Here is a 22,171-nt window from a genome sequence, read left to right on the forward strand (position 1 = left end):
CTGGTAGGGGTGAGTGAGGTGAGGCTGGGAAACTCACAGGAGGAAGCAAAGCCCAGGGGGAGCAGGGCTCCAGAACAGGGGCAGGGGCTGGCGTGTGCTCCTCCTTCCCGCAGGAGACCAGATATGGCAGGACACCTTGCTTTCAGGAGCTCATGCCCATATGAAATGACAGGCAGTGATGCAAATTAAAACAAAATATTTAATAGGGATCAGAACAGCAGTGAAGGCTCTGGAGAGACACAGGACTGGGGGCAGGCGGGTCTGGAAGGGGGTCAACACCAGCTGCCACGTTCCGTGCTCTGCCCATGTCCACTTCCAGGGCCACTGCATGGGAGGCCCTCCACCCCCGTGCCGCCTGAAACCTTAGGGAGAAGCAGTTTCTTCCACTAAGTCTCAGGCCTGCGCAGCCAGGCGTGGCTTCCCCCGCAGGCGTGCAGTGTAGGCGCAGCGCGGCCTCGGTGCCAGCTGCTAATGCGGGCCCTCACACCTGCTCGAGGAGCTGGGGAGGTGCTTCCCTGAAGAGCGCAGAGTGGAATTTTCTTGAGGTAGGAGTGAGAGGGAGGACTCTGCTCTTAGGAACAGGGATAAACAAATAGCCCAGCGTGATGAAACCGTGAAGACGAGTGCAGAGGCGGAGGGGAGATGTGGGCAGCAGACCACACTGTGCCCATCCCACGGCCACGTGCCACATTTAGAAGACAAAGGACGAGGCAGTCCCTGCAGGGCTGAGCACCTGCTCAGCCTGAGCCAGGCTGTCGCTGGCCTGGCGGTCCAGGTCGCGGCACTCCTGCAGTGTGTCCTCGAACTGCCGGCAGGCCTCCTCCAGGATGGAGCTGCTCCGGGTCGGCCAGGACTCCCAGTACCCTGGCTCCACCCAGGGCTGGGCCTCAGTGGTGCCAGGCCCTGGGCTGGAGCTAGGCCGCAAGGAGCAGTCCAGGTCCCGGCACAGCTGGTAGAATTCACTGCCACGCCCAGTCACACGCTCACCATCAATGACCTTCAGGCCTGGCAGCAGCTCTCGGACCACGGCCCTGTAGGAGGGGCTGGCACAGAGTGGGTTGCTGAGCCGGGCCAAAGGGTCCCGGAGCCGCAGGTACTCCAGGCCCCGCAGGCCAGCCAGGCTCTGCAGCTGGCTAGGGGTGGCCAACAGGTTGCCCGCAGCATTGAGACTCTGTAGGTTCTCACAGGCGGCCAGTGGCTCCAGCCCCGTCAGCCGATTATTGGAGACATTGAGGACAGCCAACTGGCGCAAGGAAGCAAGGGGGCCCAGCTGGGTGAGCGCGTTGCCCGACAGGTCCAGCCACTCGAGACCCAGGCACTCCCCCAGGCAGCCCAGGTCCACCAGCCCCAAGCCTCGCAGCTTCAGCAGCAGGATGGACTCCAGGGCAAACTCGCCTGAGCGCGACTTGAGCAGCTGGGGCGTGATGCGCACCCCTTCAGCCTCTCCTGGCTTCTCACCCTGAGGCTCCATGAGATGAAGTTGGTCCAGGTGGCCTGAGCCTTGACAGTCTGTCACAGGGACACGGGTACCACCGGGGGTCAGCTGGCTGTTCACCCCAAAAAAGGCACCATTAACTGTGGGCAATGCCGGACGCCTACTTCCAACACCCCTGCTCAAGGGCCAGCAGGTCCCTAAGGAGAGACAGTTAAACAGTAAGCAAGCCTCTCCTGAACACCCCTGTGGCCCTGAAGCAGGTGACAGCATGAAGTGCCACCCAGCCTCTACTGCCAAGGCCAGAAACCTAGGTGGCCCAGCCCCCACTAAGAGGACCCAACTCAGCCCGTGTGTGCTGTCTAGCACCCAGGCCCAGTGTTACCAATGTTCCCCATTTTCCAAATATCTATTGGGTGGCAAAATTTCAGAATTTTCTTTTTTCCGTAACCACTCATGATCTCTTATTAGTTTTGAGGTGTTTCTTTTTAGCCCTTTAAATATGTTTTTGAATAGGTAATAGGTCACCACCATCACCTACCTCTTTTGTCCCCTCCCTGGGAGAGCCTCTCATAAGCAAACATAAACAGGAGCACCTGGGCCTGGCTTATTCACTCAAAAATGTTCTTAATGCAATTTTTTTAACGCAAATTCAAAATGGTTTCTAGATTCCATGAGCCAATTTGTAACCTCTGGTCCTTCAAAGGACCAGCGTTCAGTCCTAGGTGAGGAAACTGAGGTTGATGGACAGAGGGGACAGTAAAGCCTGGGGTAAGAGGCAGCAGTGCCAGTTCTGCCACCCACCTCCCTGCTGCTCTCCAAACACCCCCAGCCACCCATCCAAATGAGCTCTTTACTCTAAACAACACCAATCACTGTTCCAGCTGCAAACATGAGATTTCCAAAGAAAGCAAGAGGACTAGAGAGGTGGGGACTGTCCTGGAGGGAGGGGGCGGGTGGCCCCAAAGTTGGCTCCAGAAAGGCAGGGGAGCGGTCTTTCAAGTCACCAGTGGCTATGGGACAGAGGACAAGCACGAGGGCGGAGGCATGGGGGAGGGTCGCTGCCGCCCACAAAGGGGCCAAGGTTTCAGCAAAGAGGAAAACAAGAAGGGACCTCTGCTCCAAGTGGCCGCTTCCCAACGCTGCAGACTTTGGTCAGGCCCAGGCCAGGCAGGGTGACACTTGCAAAGAACTATGGGACCATTCCCTCCTGACAAAACCTGGGACTACAGAGTGTCAGCAGTACCAAGTCTGTGTTTCCATAATCAAGGCCACTTTGCATTTCTCCCTCTCCAAGGAAACCAGGCCCAGAGCTCGCCCCATACTCCTGGCCAGGGAGCTGGGGAGGCTGACAGAGCTTACCCCCAAGCTCCATCTTTGAGAAGGGAGTCCCTACATCTCTACCAAGCTCTCCTCTGGTCTGCAACACTCCAGCAAGTTCTCATTTTGACCTAATTTCTTTCCAAAAAGGACTAGAGGCATCTACTGTCATTTGGCTTGCTCTATGTGAACAAGACCTGCAGGGGTTTGTTAGCAGGGAATGAGACAGTCCCCTGTGCCTCTGGTTAAAACTGCTCTGGCCCAGGGGATGGGTACTAAAGGGGCACAAGACACCTGCCATAAACACTAGTGAGACAAGGACCCCACCGAAGGCAGTGGAGTGCAGAGGACGGACCAGAGTCTAGAACATGGTGCAGGGATCTGGCCTAGTGACTGGATGCAGAGGCTCCCTTCTCAAACACTTGGGACACAGATGGGACAGGCTGGGGGAGCAAGACCTCCAGTTTGAGGTGACCATGTGGCATCAGGCTTAGGAGACAGTTGATACTCTAGGCTGAAGGGACGCAGGCAGAGCAGGCCAGGCTCTATGGGGACATAGACTTCTCATTACCTGTAGGCCTCTCTGCAGGAATTTGCATACCCTCCCCAGACACACTACCTGAGGGTGAGAGTGGCGACTAGTTAAGTGGTGTACAGTAGAGAGGTCAAGGGTAGAAGTCAGACACCAACCTTTATGAGGCTGAACAAGGATACAGCTGAGCAGCCAGAGGGAGAAATGGTGACTTTCAAGGAGGGAATGATGCAACAGTATTCGAACGCCCCACTGGACTCACGGGCATTCTCAGGCAGAGGTGAGCCCCTGCAGCCCACATGGGTGAGGGCTGGATGCCCTGAGGAACTGGGTGACTGCTTATCAGGGGTGGGGACCCTTTTTTCTGCCAAGGGCCATTTGGATATTTATAACATCATTCACGAGCCATACAAAATTACCAACTTAAAAATTAGCCTGCTATATTTGGTCACTTAATTAACTCACCCCTAATGTGATGGATGGAACTGCTTCTCTTTGGTGAGGCCTTGGCAGGGCAAGAACAAATGATTTTGTGGGCCATACATGGTCTGCAGGCTGGACATTCCCCACCCCTGGCTTAGATGGACATAGTGGCTGCAAAGGGTGGGAAAGATCAAGGGGAGCGGGCAGAGCAAGGGAGGGAGACGGAGAGAACTGTGCTCCCACCTAGAAGCTGGGAGAAACGCTTTTTGCAGGAGCGGAAACAGTGGAGCAGAAAGATGATGATAAAGCTGGAAATCAGGCTCCCAAGCCCCGAGGTCCCATGCCTTCCAGCAGCCATGGGTCTTACTCCCTCCCCTGCAGTACAGGAACAGTACCACCTCATTCCTCCTGTGCAACAAGCACCTTTGACCTTCTTATGGCCCCCATCTTACCACAAATCTGCACACCTCAACCAGGCAGCTCTAGGCAGGATGGAGGTCGGCCTGTGTCCACCCATCTGTGCAAAGCCACCTGCTGTAATGCACAGGCCAACAGCAAGCTCTGCACAACAGGAGACTGACTCATCCACACCCATGTCAACATTTCTCACCCAATGTGTGAGTCTGCACCAAGGACTTGGTTACACAGATGAGACAGCAACTAAGACACAACTGACACTCGGGTCTCAGGGAGAGGCGCATCTGCCCTGAGCAGTCAGCCTTTGCTGTCAGTTTACCTATGTAGGAAATGGGCTGGAAAATGATGCCCAGGAGTCCACCAGGACAGAGCTAAATCTAGGGAAGAAATGGTTCGACCCAGAGCAGCCTCAGTGGGCAGTCACCTGGCTGCTTCAGCGAACTGGGGACCCTTCCTCTGCCCATTTCCTCCAGGTCCCAGTCTAGAGCAGGGTTCTTCAATCCTAGCACTCTTCCTCACTAGCTGGGCAGTTCTAGCAAGAAGAACTATCCAGCAACTATGGGGCCTGGCAACAGGAAAAAGTACAGACCCTAAGAAGACTGATATGTGCATGTACATACACCTCCTTCTTGAAACGGCTACTCCTAGGGTTTCTTTCTTTCTACAGTGAAAGCAATTTCAGAAAGCTTTCATAGCACACCCAGTTCTAGGTGGCTGAGTATGTATCCCACTGAGTATATATGCCACCTCCCCTTGTCCCTGTCCCAAGAAAAACCAGACCTCTTAAGGGCATGTGTACCTTGATACACATGGACAAGCTGCACTTAGGGCCCTTAATACCCACCAGTATTTCAAAAGAGCATTACCACTTATAAACCTATATAGTACAACTCACAACAGAGTCAACCTTTTCTATGCACATAGTGCTAGAAGTAAGTTAAGCAATGGGTAGACAGAAAATGCCACCTCCCAGACAAAAGGAAAAAAGGCAATCTGTCAAGAATTGAGAAAGTGTCCCCATTCTTCCCAAATGGTTTAGGATTCTGGCTGCCCTTGTCTGATATCCTAAGTACAACACTGCTCTCTCCTTTCATCTATGGCAGAGTTCCTCCAGGCAGATTCTGAGGGCATCAGACAGTGGGGCCAGACTCCCTGGTCTGCTCCCCCTTCGCCAGGTCGCCACTGGGGAAGATAAGGGGAGAGGTGGTGTAGTTGGGGAAATTCTCCAGGTTGGTCTTCAAGAAGAGGAGATGCTCAACTGTCTCCACTGGGAGAGGGGAGTTGCTCTCCATGATAGTGCGGCTATCAAGGGAAGCAAATACACTTCCAGAGAAGGTGCTGGTAGCAGGACAGGACAGATAGACGGTGGCCAGTCTTGCCAGGGCTGGCCAGACTTCCCGCCTCTTCTCCCAGTAAGCCAGGGGGTCCTCCTGGGCACCAACTGTCTCGTTTTCATGCAGGTACTTCTTGACGATGACTGTGGCCAGGTGGTTCTCAGTGGAGAGCGAAGCTCCATTCCTCCGGGATGCCAGCAGCCCTACACTTTCCAGCTGTTCCAGCAAGCTCTTCTCCCTCTGGCCCAACAGCGAAGACCTAGATCTGCTGCTTCTCCGCACTTCTGGCTCCTTCTGGCCATTCCCCTCTGCCCCAGGGCCCTCGGCTACTCTGTCACTCAGGGTGGCGTCCACACACATAGTCTTGGGGCTCTGCAAGGAGGAAGAGGGAGACAAGGAGTATTCAGACACCATAACCTCCTTCACCTTATACACGAGAACTTGATTCCAGTGGTCAATGTCGGCCCCCACAGGCAGGATGGCCTCAATCTGGCCCTTGAAGCGGGGGTCCAGTAGAGTGGCAAGCACGAACTCCTCACGGTGGAAGAGCTTGCTGAGCTGACAGTCTGTGGAGAGCTGCAGGGCCAAGCCCTGGGCCAACCGGATGGCCGCACCCATCTCCCCGCCGCTCTGCTCCTCAAAGTGCCTCTGAACCTGCTCCAGGAAGATGTGCAGGTAGCGCAGCTGCGGCAGCACCTGGCTTAAGGAAGTCTGCGGTGCACTCGCCTCCTGGACCACCATCTGGAAGGGCTGCAGGAGCCTGACCAGGCTGTCTGTCAGGCTCCAAAATGTGGCCGACAGGGCCATGCCGGCCTTCCCCAGCTGGTGCTTCTCCTCATACTCTCGCAGTGGCCGCTGCTGCTCCACCAGCCACTCCATCAGGTGGTAGGCCGAGACCCAGTGATCTGAGAGCTCCCAGAAGGGCTGATGGGCTGGGAGGCCACACTGCTGCTGCAGCTGCATGAGGAGCCGCCGGGCCTCGGAAGAGCCTTTGAAATGACTGCAGATGGCCCTGGCTGTGCCCAGGATGATCTGGACACTATGATGGTGACACAGAAAGTTTCTCACCAGAGAGTTGAGGCAGTGGGCAAAGCAAGGGACAAGAGTGTAGCCCTCCATTGTCACCGCCTGCTCCAGGCTGGAGCAGCCGCTCGATACCAGGAAGCCTGGTTGTAGGGAGTCACGGCCCAGCCACAGGCTGACCTGTTTGTGCAGTTCCCGCTGCCTGTCCTCCACAGTACTCTCCAGGGGCAGGCCTCGGACGCAGAGCACTGCTTGCTTCCTCAGGGTCCCTGACACCACCTGACAGCTACGGGGCTGTATCACCCCCCAGTGGGCAGTGACGGCCACGTAGTCCTCCGCGACCACTTCCTGGGCTGCCGCAGACATGGTGAGGTGGATGCGGCTGCCCTCAGCCCACTGCATCTCCCGACGCACCTGCTCGCCCATCGACTCGCGGAGCAGAGGCAAGGCTTTGTCAGAAAAGAAAGCTGGAGGCGGCAGGTGGTAGCAAGGGTCAACCTGGGCCATAAACCTTCTGAAGGGCGGGGAAGAAAAAAAGGAGAGTGGCAAAGTCAAGCTGCAGAGTAGCTCAGCAATGCTCTGGTGCCAGGCCTGGGAGCGGGACTGGCTGGGAGCACATATACCACCTTGGTCCTCTCCGCCTGCCACTGGGGAAGGTTCGTCTTTGATGGGAGTAGGCAGGGGTGGTGGAGCCAGTATCAGCTGCTCACACCTCCCTGGGGCCAGCTGCCCGTCATTGTCTTCTGAGGGTGAGCCATCTGGGCAATGTCCTGACGGGAGACCCTCACAGACAAGGCTGGTGGCATCTGCAGGCAGGCCCTTCTGCTTCTTCACTGCCCCTACCCGCTTTCTCCCTGGGCTGGCTGCAATTGGCCTTCTTTCCCTCTCCAGCCCATTCTTACTCACCAGGGGACAGAGCAGGCCTGAGGTTTTAGATTGCCCCTTACTTTTGCCTTGTCTAATGTCAGCATGACACAGAATGCAGGTGGCATGGCAGGTGCTCTTAGAGTCAACAGGAAAGAACCGTCTGCGATCCAATGAGGGCTTCTGACCTGTGGTGGCCTGAGGGCCTGGGCAATGCCCTTGAGAAGCCCAGCCGTTGGTCTCTTTTATAGTTCTGACCAGCTTCTTCAAGCAGGGTAGCTTCTGAAGGCTCGGCAGGGACTTCTCCTCCCCCACACCAGGAAGCAAATGCCTCTTCTTCCACTTCTTGAGGCGTCGTACCTGTCTATCCAGATGGGCTATGAGGATATCAGTTTGCTTCGCCTCATCAGTCTCACTAGGCTGGCCCACCTCTGACCTGTCCAGACTGGTTGCCTGGACCAGCACTGGAGTAGAAGGGGCCGGCCCAGAGCTGAGCCCTGGGGCTCTCGACTTCTTTCCTGCCTGCTGCCCCCCGTCCCTCTGTCCACGTGCCTTCTGCTTGGACACCTTCTCAGGCTGCAAAGAGGGCTCCTGCCCAAGCCCAGATTTCACACCACAGACTTCAGAGTCTCCCTTTGGCTTATTCTGCCCCAGGATGGCCTGGCTCTTTGCACAAGTTGAGTGGAAACCAGGCCTCCCCAGGGAGCAGGCTCTTCTCTTCCTGCCAGAGACTTGTAGGCCCGGGGTTCCTTCCTCCTGTTCCTCCAGGAACACTTGGTCAGGTGAGGGGATGGAAGAGCCACTGCGGAGGGGGCGGGGTCTCTTACTTTGCAGGGGCAGATCCCTCTCACTCCCCTTTTGGGAGCCAGAGGGTCTGCTCTTCCTGTGGCCACTGCTGGCCTTCTCCTCTAAGTCTACAAACTCAAGTTTGACCTCAGTCTCTGGCAGGTCCCCACTGGAACCCCAGCCAAGTCCACAAGAGGTGTTGGTAGCTCTGGTGTTGAACTTGGAGCCAGGAGAAGTCATTGTGGCAGCTGGACTCTGGGGTCTGGTAATGGGGGAGACAGGTCCTGAGGGTGTACGTCTCTTATGGGGCTTTTTTATTGTTTCCACTTCCAACATGCTTGGGAACTTGGGGAAATGAGAAGATGAGCCCAGGCTGCAAAGCAAGATGAAAAGAACGGCTCTCAGCTGCCCTACTCAACTTTGAGGAACACTGAGGGGGAAGGTGAGGCCAAGAGGGGAGAGAAGACAGCAGAGGACAAAAGGCATAGAGAAATAATATGAAATCAGCCCTAAGACAAAACTCTCAAGACCTCAAACCTCCTTGGAGAAGGATGCCATTCATTCCCAGACCCAATGGAGCAGCCCTCTGCACATTAGTGGTTTCTGTGTCCAGCTTCTTTGCCAAACTAACTAGTGTTTTTCTTTTTTCTCTCAGTGTTTACTGAGAACCTAGTGCACACTTGGCAATTCTCCTGTGTAGCGGACACAGAATACAGCAGGCAAGGCCCCTGCATGCGTGTGACCTCCAGGCTGGCGTAGGGACAGACGTGACTAAGACTCACTCATGACAGGTAGAACTAGAGCCATAATGCAGGTATGAAGGAGCAGGAACGAGGCTGGGAGACCCCAGAGAGGGTCTGACCTCACCAAGAAGTCAGGCCGGTTTCCCTGGAAGAGATTCGGCACTAGACATTGTAAGCACAAGCCAGGAGGGGGCAGAGCCTACTGGCGTTTGCATCCTGAGCACCTGGCCGTACCTGGCACACTGGGAGGCATCATAAATAGGTTACATAGCTTATTCAGGAGTGATGCAGCCTGAGGCTGCTTAGGCCAGAGGCCTGGCTCAGATCCTTTGACATTCCTTCTCTAGAAGTCAGCCTCCAACAGAGAACGCAGGATGGAGTAGCTCCTAATGCCAGTGACTCTGGCCCCCCGAGTGTCCTCTCATTCTTTGTCACAGAGACTCTTGAAGGGCTGGTTATACTTTGTCACCTCCCATCCCCTGAAACCCTCTCTTCTCTGGCTCTGGCCCCCACCACTCCTAGTCACTGCTCTTGCCAAGGCTCCCAGTGACCCCAATGGACTTTTCTGCAACAACTGAAGCATCTGCCCACAGCCTCCATTTGGAAGGCTATTTCCCCATGGCCCTGGGACACCACAATTTGTTTCCCTCTCATCTGCACCTCCTCTGCAGCCTCTGTCTGGTCCTTCTTCCTCTGCCTGTCCCCTAAAGATGTTTCCTGGGGTTCCTTCCTAGAGCCTCTCTCATTCTACACCTTCTACCAGGCTGCACCATCTCCCCAGGTAGGACTGCATTTACACGCTGGCTGCTGTCCAACCTCTCCCTGGCTCACCTGCTTTCCTACAGCCAACTCAGATAGACATCTGTTCACCCAGGTGCTCAGACCCCAAATCTAGGCACAATCCATAACTCCTTTCCCCTCATTCATTTTCCTGGAGATTAGGTCAAATTTGGAGCTCTCAAAAGGAAAGAGACATGATGAAGTCAGAAGAGAAATAGGCAGAGAAGAAAAGAAAATGAGCTAGTGAGCTAGGATGTGTTTCCTTAGGAGAGAGAAGGTTCAGGGAAGGATGGCTTAAGAATCCCACCGTAAAGTTCAGGAAGAAAGGAGTCTTCCTCTCTTCAGACCAGAATAAAATGCTGGCCAAACAAGATTTAAAACCAGTACATTCTGACACTGAGTGACGTTACAGGTTAAGATGGCAGGACTGCCTCTGCAGGTGACAAGTCCGCTGAGGAGGCTCATGCAGACTGTCCAGGGAGGAGTGTGGGCAACATGATACAGACAGGCTCCTTCCAGCTAGAAGCCTTGGAAGGAGCAAGAGGCAATGACCTCAGGCCCATCAAGGAAGATCTCGGTCACCACCAAATCAAGTGTCCAAAGCCCCATGGAAGGTGACACTGTGGAGGGGTGAATAAAGGTGCAAATGAAATGCAAGACACTGTCCTGGTTCAAATAGTAGTAATCTAGGATGTCTGAACTGGAGGGGACTTACCTCAGTTCTATTTCATGACTGAAGAAACAGAAACCCAGAGTGGTAACGTGATGGTCAGTAGCAGAGTGAAGACCAGAGCTGGCGCTGGGCCTCCACAAGCAGTCTGCAGGCTTCCACAAGCAGTCTGCATGCGCCCTGCCCTCACTGATGATGGCAGAGAAAAGGAAAGAACCTGTGTGTTAGGGCTGCAGCCTGGGTCACACCAATTCCATTTCTTTCCCCCATGAGCCTTTTGTCCCCTCAGTGTGTCTGTATTCTGCAGATACTCTGGATCTAACAAAAATTCATCAAATACCTACCATGAGTCAGCACTGTGCCCCAGAAATGCAAACACAGGAGAATAACTGCCAGCTGGCACTTGGGGTTCATGACAAGAAGACACCGTGGAAATGGGCTCATGGCACTGGAGCAAGGCAAGTGGTGGGAAGTGCTACGGAGGCCAGGTTTCAGGCTGACCTGAAGGTAAATCAAGTCTAGGACAGTGGAGTTTAGATTCTGTCTGGTAAGGGGTCACTTGCCTTAGGCTACTGCTTCAGGATCCTTACCTCCTGACAAGACTCCCTGGGTAGATCCAGGATCTTGTGCAGTCACTGGCATCGACAGTGATCACCCTTCTCTTCCACTGAAGCACATCAGAATGACAGTGAGGCTGACACTGTGGAGAACACAACCAACTTTGAATCTTGAATATAAAATATTCAGTACTTTATTAGTAAGAAGTTACTGTGTCACTTCTCACATTTGAGGACTACAAGATTGGGGATGGGGCCTCTCGGACTGCACACCGGGCAGCAGTTGAAAGGGTGCCATAGTGGGGCCACAATGGCAGGCATGGCACTGGGGAGCAGGAGGTAAGGAGGGCCAGAGCAGGTAAGGCAGAGGGACTGGAGGGGAGGGGACAGTCTGAAGAGCTTTTTAGGAGGCTGATTATGCTTGAGTTGAGATGTGGATGAGGGATACAAAGGAGGAATTCCCTAGAGATCCATTTACTAATGTAGTTCAGTTTTGGAGATACTGATTTTAAGGTTCTTCTGTAGTAAATCTTCAGGGGTACATACGACGGATACATGCGTGAGGGGACAAGGGTCTGAGCCAAAGATATGGATCCACATAAGAGTCTCCTTAGAAACTGAGGGGAAATGCCTGAGGTAGAAGCGTGGAGGTGGTTGCCCAGGCCACATGGACACTGTGGGGAGGGTGGAGGATGAACACACCTTGATGACTGACAGGCAAAGGAGACAGAGAAAACTATGAAGTGATGTTAGGGAAGCCAAGAGATTTTCTAGAAAGGATAGACAAGGTCACAGGTCAGTGGGTGAAGGTGGAGCTCAGGGCTGTGCAATGAGAAGTGGGGGAAGCAGGTACTTTCAAGGTCAGAAGTGGGTCGGGAGAGTCCCGCTTTGGGAAGGGAGGGAAAAGGCTTGGCTGTGTCTCTAAACAGAGAGACAGGTGCAGTGGGAAGAGGGGGAAGGTACACATTCAGAACACAGGGAAAACAAAGGCCAGAGCTGGGGATCCAGAACACCAGCGGTGGGTGGGTTTATCCCCAGCGACAAGAAAGAATCTACTTCTGATAGAGCAAAGAAGGAAGGATGGCTGTGGCGGCAGTAAGTCCTTGAGTGTGGGTAGGAGAAGAAACAGAGGCAGTTTACTCGCAGGAGCCTAGATTCCCAAAGGGAAGCCATGTACTCCCTGAGGCAGCAACCTGCTGGCTGAGTGTGGGATGGGGGGGGACGGCCTTGGCACCATGGATCAGAGACTCTTCTGACCAACCTTACCAGGCCTTTTCCCACGTGTATGGCCAGAGGGAAAGGGAGCCCTTTTCCCTTTCTCTTGTGCCTGCTGCACCCCAGGGCCTTGTGCAGACCTCCGCCCACCCTGGGCCTTTGGTAACCATGCCAGAGCTCTGTGTTTTCACTCTGCCCAGTCCCACCGGCACCTCTTCTCTCAGCTCTTGCACTGGGCTAGAGGCGGGTGTCTACCTATCCCCGACCCCAGGGGGGCCGAAGCGCTTACTGGGCCCTCAAGTCCTCGGCTTCTCCTCCCTCCCCCACTCACCTGGACAGGTGGCGAGAAAAAGGTTGGGAGGAACGTGTGCAAGGGAGAGTAGAGCAAGCCGCTATGTATTTTTGGGTTTTGTCCCACATGCAAATCCTAAGAAAGATGGTTCGAACCATAACCACGCATCATTAGATTTCACGTCACGCAAAAGCGTCATTAAATGAGATGCGTCTCAAACGGCACACCAGCAGAGAGTGAGCTCCTCTGGTCTCCTCTGCGAGGCTGCTTTTCTTCCCTAGTGGACTGAGCGCCGAGGCGGAGGCAGCCTCAGGGTCAGACCGCGGCGGCTCCGCCCACCAGCTGTGGCCGGGCTTCGGCCTCCGCGACCACTCGGCCTCGGCCGCACCACAGCGCCCACCTCGAGGCGTGTGAAGGGCCGAGTCAGTGTGTACAACAGAGTGAGCGCCGCGCCGCTGTGCGGGACATTCCGGTCTCGCCTGGAGTGTCCGAGGCGCCGGGCAGGGGAGGCCAGCCTAGGACTAGAGCAAGCGGCCTCCGCCCCTCCCCCTGCCTCGGCGTCCACTTCTATGAAGTCGGACCGCAGCGCCCTGTCCCCGGCTTACCTAAGGCCGGGGGTTCGGGATTTGCCCGCCGCCCGCTAAGCCCGCTAAGCCCCGGCTGGTGAGGCCGGGAAGCCGGGCGCAGCGCCCACGGCGGCCCACGGCGCTCCCGAGGCAGGTGGAGAGGGGCCGGCCGCAGACACCACCGGAAAGACCCGGCAGAGCCCGAGGGGGGGGCTTCGAGTTCCGGGGCGTGCAAGGGGCTACTTCCGGGAGCGACAGCCCTCGCCACGCCCCCGCCACGCCCCGCCCTGCGATTGGTACCTTTTCACTGCGGCCAGTCCGAAGTTCGAGTGCGCAGGCGCCGGCGACCTCCGCTGGCCGGAAGCGACGTGACTGCACCGCCTCCTCACCGGAAGTCACGCCCCCCCCTCCGTTACCCAGATTCTCTCGTTCCGGTTTCCTGCTGCTGGGCTTCGACGTGGCCGTGAGACCCGCAGTCCCAGACCTGCCTCGGCCGCGGGGACCTCGTCTTCCTCCTCCGCTGACCGACCCCCCCCCCCAAGGCTCCTTCCACTCGGGGCTCCGCGCCAGGGGAGCCTGACTGCCGGGCGCGACCCCAGTCTCGTGCGCGGGCGGAGGTGACCACAATAGCGAGGTGCGCCCTGCACACGGCGGGGTCTCTTGCTGGCTTGAGGGCTCACCCAGCGTTTCAGCAAACCCGCCGGGGTGTCTCTGGGGGCAAGTGCCCGCTTCCCGGGGACGCCCCGGAGGCTGGAAGTTCGTCCAGCGGCTCCCGGGCTGAGCGCGGAGGGCCTCGCCCGCCCACCTTGGCCCCGCCTGGGCACTGAAGTGCCCAGTTCTTGCCTCGCAGGCCACGCCGAGCTGCTTCCCACGTCCAGAGTCAAATTCCTGAGGCCCCAGGGCAGCCCGCCCACGGTGGAAGCTTTGTTCCAGCTCCTTCCTGCGCTCCTCTGTCTCAAGCGCATGGACTCCGGGTGCAGTTCTTCAGCTTGGCCTAAAAGAAGTGCCCCTGCCACAGAAGTATATACATCTTTACACTTTATCAAAGTTATTTTAAATCTTATTTGGTTCTCTCCGATGCCTCAGAGATGGAGGTATTGGTTTCTCCTTTATACGAATTGGGGACACAGACTTAGCCACACAGCCCCTGAAAGTGGAAGATGGCAGGGCCTCAAGTGAGTTTAAAGTTGTGTTGATAAATAGGGGTCCGTATGTAATAGGCTCAGAGCTGGTCTCTTTGCAGTGTTAACCCAGAGGCACTCTAGAAACAGGCGATTTGATTGCAAAACTAGGAGACACAAGACAAACAAACTTCATAAAAGATAAGAGAACTCAGTAAAGGTAGCTGGGTTTAATAGTAATGTATAGAAATTAAAGTCCTCCACATATGTAAACCACCATTCAGAAATACCAAGGAAGGAAAGATTACATTTTGCTAGCAATAAAAAAAGATTAAACATCATGGAAAAAGCTTAACAAGAAATGTACAAAATCAATGAAAGAAAAAACAGTAAACCTTTAAACATCACTAAGGACTACAAAAAGAATACCTGAACAAATAAAAAGGCAAATGATGTTCAGGGTTAGGAAGACTTAATATCTCAAAGATATTAGCTCTCTCTAAAGTAACCTACAAGTTTAATTAAATCCTGATAAAAATTCTAACAACTTTTTAGAACAGAGGAGGTGATTCTAAAAGTTCAGAAGGAAAAGTAAACAAGAAAATCTTAGAAAAATTCAAACAAAGGGTAGTAATGGTTAGGGGTAGGTAGGAACAAACCCTACAACATTATAAAAATAGGTAAAGTTACTACAGTTGAAACACTGTGTAATGATGCAATAGTACTGAGGACCAAATTAATGGAATGCAGTAAGAGGTGTAAAAACAAGCCCAGCGTATTAAAGAAATCATGGTAATTCATATGACAGAATATTATGAATACATTTTTTATTATTTTTTAAAAATATATCTTTATTGATTTCAGAGAGAGGAAGGGAGAGGGAGAGAGAGATAGAAACATCAATGATGAGAGATTCATTGATAGGCTGCAGCCCACAACCCGGGCATGTGCCCTGACTGGGTATTGAACCCCGATCTCCTGGGTCCTAGGTCGATGCTCAACAGCTGAGCCACACTCCACCGGGCTATGAGTACATTTTTAAAAAATAAATTTAGGGGATTCCAAAGTGGTGGCAGATTGAGTGGAGGCTACACTGACACGCTCCCAGGACCAAACTGGAATTACAACTAAAATATAGAAAATCAGACCATGGTGCGAATCTTGATCCCTTCCAAACACAACCAGGCCCAGCTGAGGGAGCCACAAGCTGTGCAGTGCAGAAAGCTTCAAATGGGGACTCAAGCCCAGCTGGGCTCCATCTCCAGTTGGAGGCATGCAGGAGGCAGCCGATCAATGACGACTCTCTCATCACTGATGTTTCAACTCTTCTCCCTCTCCCTCTCTCTAAAGTCAATAAAGACTTTTTAATGGGGACTCAAGGCCAGTCACAAACGGTGTCTGACATTGGCCTGTACCAGAGACTGCCCAAAAGACTGGGAATCCTAGCAGATCTACCTAATATATAGAAACAAATTCAAACAGGCAGACAAAATGGGGAGACAAAAAACAAGCTCCAAATGAAAGAACAAGAGAATTCTCCAGAAAAAGCTAAATGAAATGGAGATAAGCAACCTTTCAGATAATAGAGTTCAGAATACTGATCATAAGGGTGCTCAATAGCATGAGAAAAGAAATGGAAACTATGAAGGAAATTAAGAATGATATAGTAGAAATAAAAAATACATTGGAAGGAGTAAACAGCAGATTAGGGAAGCTGAGGATCAGATCAACAAATTAGAAGACAGGATAGAAAAAAATCAGAACTAAAAAAAAAAACAATTTAAAAATAGGAGGACAGCTTAAGGGAGCTGTGGGACAACAAGAAATTTAGTGTACTAATACGAACTGAGAACAGTGCACGTTTAAGTGTTTAAGAAAGAACTTGCCCTGGCTGATGTGGCTCAGTTGGTTGGCATGTTGTGTCATATACCGAAAGATCTCTCAGGTTCAATTCCTGGAGTCGGTTGATGTTTCTCTCTCCCTCCCTCCCCTCCCTTCCATTTTCTCTAAAAAAAAAAACAACGGAAAAAATATCCTCGTGAGGATTAACAGCAAAAAAAGAGAGAATAGATTTATATATAAATATAAATATATGTAATAAGCCCTGGCCAGGTAACTCAGTTGGTTAGAGCATCGTCCCGATACGCCAAGGTTGTGGGTTCAACCTCCAGTCAGAGCACATACAAGAAGCAATTGTTGTAGATGGTGGGAACGGCACTGGGTGTTAGACCTGTGGGGTCAGACCGGACCCGAGTTCAGCGACCTTGGTACTTGGGTTCTGGCTAGGAAAGAATTCAGAACCAAGACCCAAACTATAAGAGAACATTTATTTGGTAAATCACAGGGGTAGAAGTAATTCCTAGAAGAAATGGGCTTAAGAAACAAATTACAGAGGCAAAGGAAGGACCCTTGAAGCTTGGGAGTGAGGAAGCCAATGGTAACATTCCTGGGGGGGAGAGGGGAGGGAAAGGCATGGGTGTGTTCCCAGGAAGGAGATCGCACAGGGCCCTCAGTCCTAAGGTTTTTAAGGGTGGAGATTTTAGGGGAGGTCACAGGGGAAATCTCATAATATTCAGCAGCTTCCAGCTGTGTCCTTTCAGGGTTGTGGTCTCCAGTGATTGATTGGTTGGGGCGGGGGCGGGAGGGGGGCATCATTCAATACAGCTGGTCCTGAGGTCAGTTGTGTCCGGTTTTGTTGTTTTTCTGGGCCTGGAGCTGAAATACAACTGAGGCCTAGATGTTATCTTGAAGGAGGAAAGGTCAAGGGGTCCAAACCTGCTGGGGGAGGAAAGATCACCCTGAGGGCGAGGTCCCACCCTACAATTGTCCATTGCTAGACACGTGGGACTTTCCACGCCGGTGACCTTCTGTACCTGGTCCATTGTCCTTGCTCTGCTCCTGTCTAACTGCCTCCCACACAACCAATGTATAGGTAAACAAGTGGAAAAATAAAACTGATGTTTCCCTCTCTCTCTCTCAAATCAATTTTTTTAAAACCCAAAAATATATATGTAATAATCATTGATTTATATATATATATATATATATATATGAGTATGTGTTTGCTTCTATTTCTGATAGATGTTGAAGCCTCCAATATCTCAATTATTTCTCTTTGTAGTTCTATCAGTTTTTGCCTCACATATTTTGATTCTTTGTTGTTACGCACCTATGCGTTAAGGATTGTTATCTCTTCTTGGAAAAATGGTCCCTTCATGTGTTTGCTTCGACATGCACAGAGCTTCCCTGGAAAGACAAACAAGAACAAGAACAGCGACCGGAGGGAGTTGGATTATTGATGGGTCAATGAGGAGACTTTTCACTGTAAACCCATTTACACCTTATGAATTTTATTTCACAGGAACGTACAACTATGCCCAAACTGCAATTTCAAAAATGTCTTGCGTGTATTTTCCCCTGAGAACTTTAGAACTGTTGTGGGTGGTGAGCATGGGCACCAGGTGTTAGACCAGTGGTGTCAGACCCGACCTGGGTTCAGCAACCTCGGTACTTGAGTGTTGGCTAGGAAAGAATTCAGAGCCAAGACTCAAACTAGAGAGCATTTTTATAGAAAATCACAGAGGTAGAAGGAATTTGTAGAAGAAATGGGCTTAGGTAAAGGTGATGCACCTGGAGGGAAGGAGAGGAGGAAGGGCGGGGAAAGGTGCAGGCGTGCTTCCTGGAGGGACAGTGCCCCTGGGTCCCCCAGCCTAAGTGTTGTAAGGGTGGAGATTTTAGGGACGTCCCAGGGGAAGATCTCAATAGACTATTCAGCAGCTTTCCAGGTGTGTCCTTTCAGGGTCTAAGTCTCCACTGATTGGTTGGCGCCAAGGCAGGGGGTCATTATCCACTGCAGCTGGTCCTGAGCTCAGCCCTGGTGTCATTTATCTGGTTTTGCTGCTTTTCTGGGCCTGGAGCTGAAATACAACTGAGGTCTAGATGTTATCTCCAGGGAGGAAAGGTCAGGGGGTCCAAACTGCATGACCAGCTATGGGCTAGGGAAGGAAAGGTCACCCTGGGGGCCAAACAATGACGACTCATCATTGATGTTTCTCTCCCCCTCTCCCTTCCTCTCTCTGAAATCAATAAAGATATATATATTTTAAAAAAGAACATTTGAGCCCTGGCTGGTGTGGTTCAGTGGTTAGAGCACTGGTCCGTGCATCAAAGGGTCTCAGGTTTGATTCTCTGTCAAGGGCATGTACCTGGGTCGCAGGTTCAATCCCCCGCCCCCGGCCCCCTTCAGGGCATGTGTGGGAGGCAACCAATCGATGTGTCTCTCTCTTCCTCTTCCCTCTCTCCCTTCCATTCTCTCTAAAAATCAATGGAAAAAATATCCTCCGGTGAGGATCAGCAAAACAAAACAAAAAACAAACAAAAAAGAACATTTGACAGGAAACAGAAATACAGATCCATCAACAGGCCCCAGGTATTTTTTTCATGGCACTTATTTCCCGGGTCCTATTGCACATGTCAAAGCTCTCAGGGTACTTGCCACTTTTTTTTTTTTTTTTTTTTTAACAAGTTGGATCCATGTGGTGCCCATTTTGGGAAACAAGAAAAGGCAAAGGAAGCCAAGATCCTGGCAGAATAAAATGCGGCGTGGAAGTGAAGAGTTAATATGCAAAAGTAATGTGATTAATAGCTGGCGTTTATCGACAAGCCAGGCACTTTAATCCATTCTCTCAGCACGTGCTGCAACGTCTACGAGGTAGGCATTATTATACCAACTCGGCAATAAAACCAAAACTCAGAAAGATTAAGTAACTTTCACTCAACTACCAATCAGTGGAGCTGGAATTTGAACCCAGGCAGCCCAATTCTCAATTCCGCACGCTCAACCTCGAAGCTGAGGTGAAGGGCTCCGGGAGGCTGGGCAGAAAGACTAAAGAGACACATTTGTCACATCAGTCTCTGTGGACCAAGAGCACGGCTGTTGCAGCTGGTATCGCAGCCAATCAAGGTTGCAGCCTCTGCAGTGGTCCATCGGGGCCCAGCACCCCTGTTGCAGAGCCACAGGTGGGCAGGTAAAGAAAACCATCATCCGAATGTTTCCCAGGTCTTGTCAGGGGGGCGAAAGGCTGGCCCTTTCAGCAGGGAGGAAAAGCTGTGCTGCCTGCCATCCCTTGATCCTGAGGTTAGGAAGCTGAGGTGGGGGTTCTGTGGGTTTCTGAGAATATCCATCTTAACCATACCCAGCACCCCTTTTCAGGGAAGGTGCCTACAGGGTGAGCCCAAGGTTCTACTAGGCTGTTATGCCAGAGCTCCCTCCTTCACCTGGCCTCCAGTTTATTGATGGACCACATGGTGCTGGGATTAGAGTCCATTCAGACACCCAATAATCCCCTAAAGCTTGGGTGCTCCCATCTCCCCAGGGCGTAGGCCAGGTCAGAAGCTCCAGGTCTGCTGGGAAAGGCTCACCGGGCACCCTGGCACTCAGGACACCAGCTTTCATCAAGGCTTCTCAACCTCTTTCACAGCAGCTCTGGGTCAATAAACTAATTAAATTTTTATCAGTCACTTGAAGGGTTAAATCTAGAGTAGTGGCTCCCCATTTTTAAGTGGCTGGAGACCTAGATGGTTGTCACAACTGGGAGCAGGGAGAGGGGCTCTATTGGCATCTGGTGGGTAGAGGTCAGGGTGCTGCTAAATGTCCTACAAAGCACAGGACAGAGCCCCTCACCCCCCACAAAGAATTATCCAGCCCAAACTGCCAACAGTGCCCAGGCTGGGGAACCCTGCTTGGAGGGTTTCGGTAGCATGGGAATCCTTGGGAAACTTGTTTAAAATGCAAAATCTTGAGTCCCAATTGTGACACCCTAATCCAGCAGGGTGTGGAGTGGGCCCCAGGAATCTGCATTTTCAAGCAGTCCAGGTAATTGTAGTCAAGATGAACCATATTCCACCCTGAGGAATGCCACTGCCAGATTTCAAAATTCTGGTCCCTGGACCTGTGCAGGTCTGATAGCCATCTGGAGGGCTTATTAAAAATCTCAGGCTCTTGCTCCATCCTTGGGGAGATTCTGTTGTAATCAACCTGGTCCCAGCATTCTATGGGTTTGCTTTGTCGTGAATGATTTTGTTTAAAATATGCTTTTATTGACTTTTAGGGAGAGGAGAGAAACATTGATGCTAGAAACATCAATCAGCTGCCTCCCATTTCATATGGGGGAGGAACCCGCAACCTGGGCATGTGCCCTGACCGGGAATTGAACCGGTGGCCTTTTGGTGCACAGGATGACAACCAACTGAGCCAGGCCGGCCAAGGCTATTCTGAGTTATTCTTACGCAGGTTTGCTAACACAGAGCACGGGCTGTTAGCATAGACTTTGGTCATCTGCCCTCACTTTTGTGCTGGTGGTTGCCAACTGACTTTGTTCCTGGAAACCCCAAGCTTATGAACTCCCAGCACTCACGTGATTACCAGGCGCAACCATAACCGCCCCCGCCGATTTCACCCCTTCTCACATTCCCATTGTTATTGAAGAAGGGTTCTATGTCTGTCCAAAGCAACCACAATTCAGCAAAGGGCCTTGCTTTAGGGGCTTCATTAAGGAGGGGACCCTGTGATCAGCAGTCATCTGTATGTACCTCCCCCTCCCCACTGAGAACCTGGGCTGCTGGGTGTCCCTGTGACAGGTCAGAACTTGCCAGGTCTATCAGGTGTTGAGGTGGGAAGGGTCAGCGAGGGCTGTTGGGAGCCCGGCATCGGAGCGTCACGGCAAGTCACCCCAGCTCTCTGCCGTTCGGTTTCCCTGAGCAGAGGCTGGCATCTGCTCAGTGAGCACCAGCCGTGGTGGTTGTTACGTATCTTTGAAGGAAATTCCATCCAGGCTGTGGAATCATCCAGAGGACTGTCCCTGCTCCCGGCTAAGAGCCACGCTCCAAGGCCACTAAGGCCACAGGACCTCTAACATCACGCTGCCCTGGCCGGGGAGGTTCCCGTCCCGCGTGCGGGTGCTGCCCTCTGCTGGCCACCCTGCGTGGGAGGCTTAGCTTACCTCCCGCCTTTGTCTTCTCCCGGGGCCACCATCCCAGCCTCTTCTCCCACAGCCAACACGCTGGTCCCCTCAGCTCCTAAGTAGACCTGCAACCTGCCCACTTGTCCTCACCACCGCTCACCTGAGGCCCTGTCACCAGGCTCTAGAAATCAAACTGGGCCATGTCCCTCCCCAACTTTCAAACCCTTTTGTGGCTTTGCATTGCCCTTTGGATGGACCTACGCTCCTCCGCCGTGGTCAGGCCCTCAGCGGTCTGGTTCTTCTCTATGCACCTCCCCACCCCAAACTTCCTGTGCTGGCCCCTCCCGGGCCTTAAGTGCCAGCTCCTTCTGCTCACTGTCCCCCTGCCCCACACAGAACATGGATCCTCGCCCAAGCCAGGCGCAGAGCGGGCGGATTCGGGCCCTCAGGTATTCGGGAACGAGGCAGGCTATGCTCCAGAAAGGCGGGGGACCTGCGTTACTGCGCAGCCCAGGAGCCATCCACTCTGCAGTCACAGGCACAGGTGAGTGGTGGTTCCAAGTTCCACCAGCAAGTCCTCTGCTTCCTCCTCCTGCCAGGCCTGGTGCTGGCAGAGTCTGGGCCAGCAGCACTTTCCTTCAGGTCCCAGGAAAATGCAGTTCTGTGTCCCAGTCCCAGAGCTGCAGCTCAAAAGCAGCTGCCAGTCCCCTTTCCTGCCCCCACCCCAGGACACAGGAGTCAGGTAGGCAAGGGAGGGGCGACCAGCAAACAGCCTCAGCTAGGACTTTGACACCAAACAGTGATTTCCCACCACTAATGAGTCACTAGAAATGACTGGGTTTTCTGTACAACCCACACACAACACCCCAACTCCAGGAGGGCCACAGGGGTGAGGACGGGGAGTTTGAAAGGGGGGGGCGATGGGATATCAAGGGGAGACCCGGCCTGAGCTCTGAGCGCCAGGCCAAGCCAAGAGCAAGGAACCCAGGTGAGACGCCTCACACTCTACCGCAGGTCCAGAAACAACGCCCACTAAGCGGGAGGGAGGCCAATCAAATAAATAGTCAATAAAGACCCGAGACTGGCTTCTTCCCCCAGGGAAGCAACGCGGCAGAGAGGGGACCCCCAGTTAGC

At 52.9% G+C, this 22,171-nt stretch overlaps 1 protein-coding gene and 1 long non-coding RNA gene across 9 annotated transcripts; both read right to left on the bottom strand.

The window, feature by feature from the left end:
• Positions 1–186: 186 nt before the first annotated feature.
• Positions 187–13,154, bottom strand: LRRC61 (leucine rich repeat containing 61). Of its 8 annotated transcripts, XM_081146754.1 has the most exons (5): positions 12,994–13,154; positions 10,915–11,024; positions 10,669–10,825; positions 10,370–10,513; positions 187–1,632 (listed from the first exon to the last, which is right to left on the bottom strand). In XM_081146754.1, exon 5 carries the CDS (start codon positions 1,469–1,471, stop codon positions 692–694), a length of 780 nt encoding a protein of 259 aa, XP_081002880.1. In that variant the 5' UTR covers positions 1,472–1,632; positions 10,370–10,513; positions 10,669–10,825; positions 10,915–11,024; positions 12,994–13,154; the 3' UTR covers positions 187–691. The 8 variants fall into 8 exon arrangements, with proteins under 8 accessions (XP_081002880.1, XP_081002881.1, XP_081002879.1 ...); XM_081146755.1 differs by lacking the exon at positions 10,669–10,825 and having other exon boundaries at positions 187–1,547; XM_081146753.1 differs by lacking the exon at positions 10,669–10,825.
• A 3,028-nt stretch (positions 13,155–16,182) lies between these two features.
• LOC308561865 lies at positions 16,183–21,434 on the bottom strand. Its single transcript, XR_013999563.1, has 3 exons — positions 20,727–21,434; positions 17,245–17,321; positions 16,183–16,850 (listed from the first exon to the last, which is right to left on the bottom strand). It is a non-coding gene; the product is annotated as an uncharacterized lncRNA (long non-coding RNA).
• Positions 21,435–22,171: the final 737 nt, after the last annotated feature.

This window comes from Miniopterus schreibersii (assembly GCF_964146895.1).
Source record: "Miniopterus schreibersii genome assembly, chromosome: 9".
NCBI lineage: Eukaryota > Metazoa > Chordata > Mammalia > Chiroptera > Miniopteridae > Miniopterus > Miniopterus schreibersii.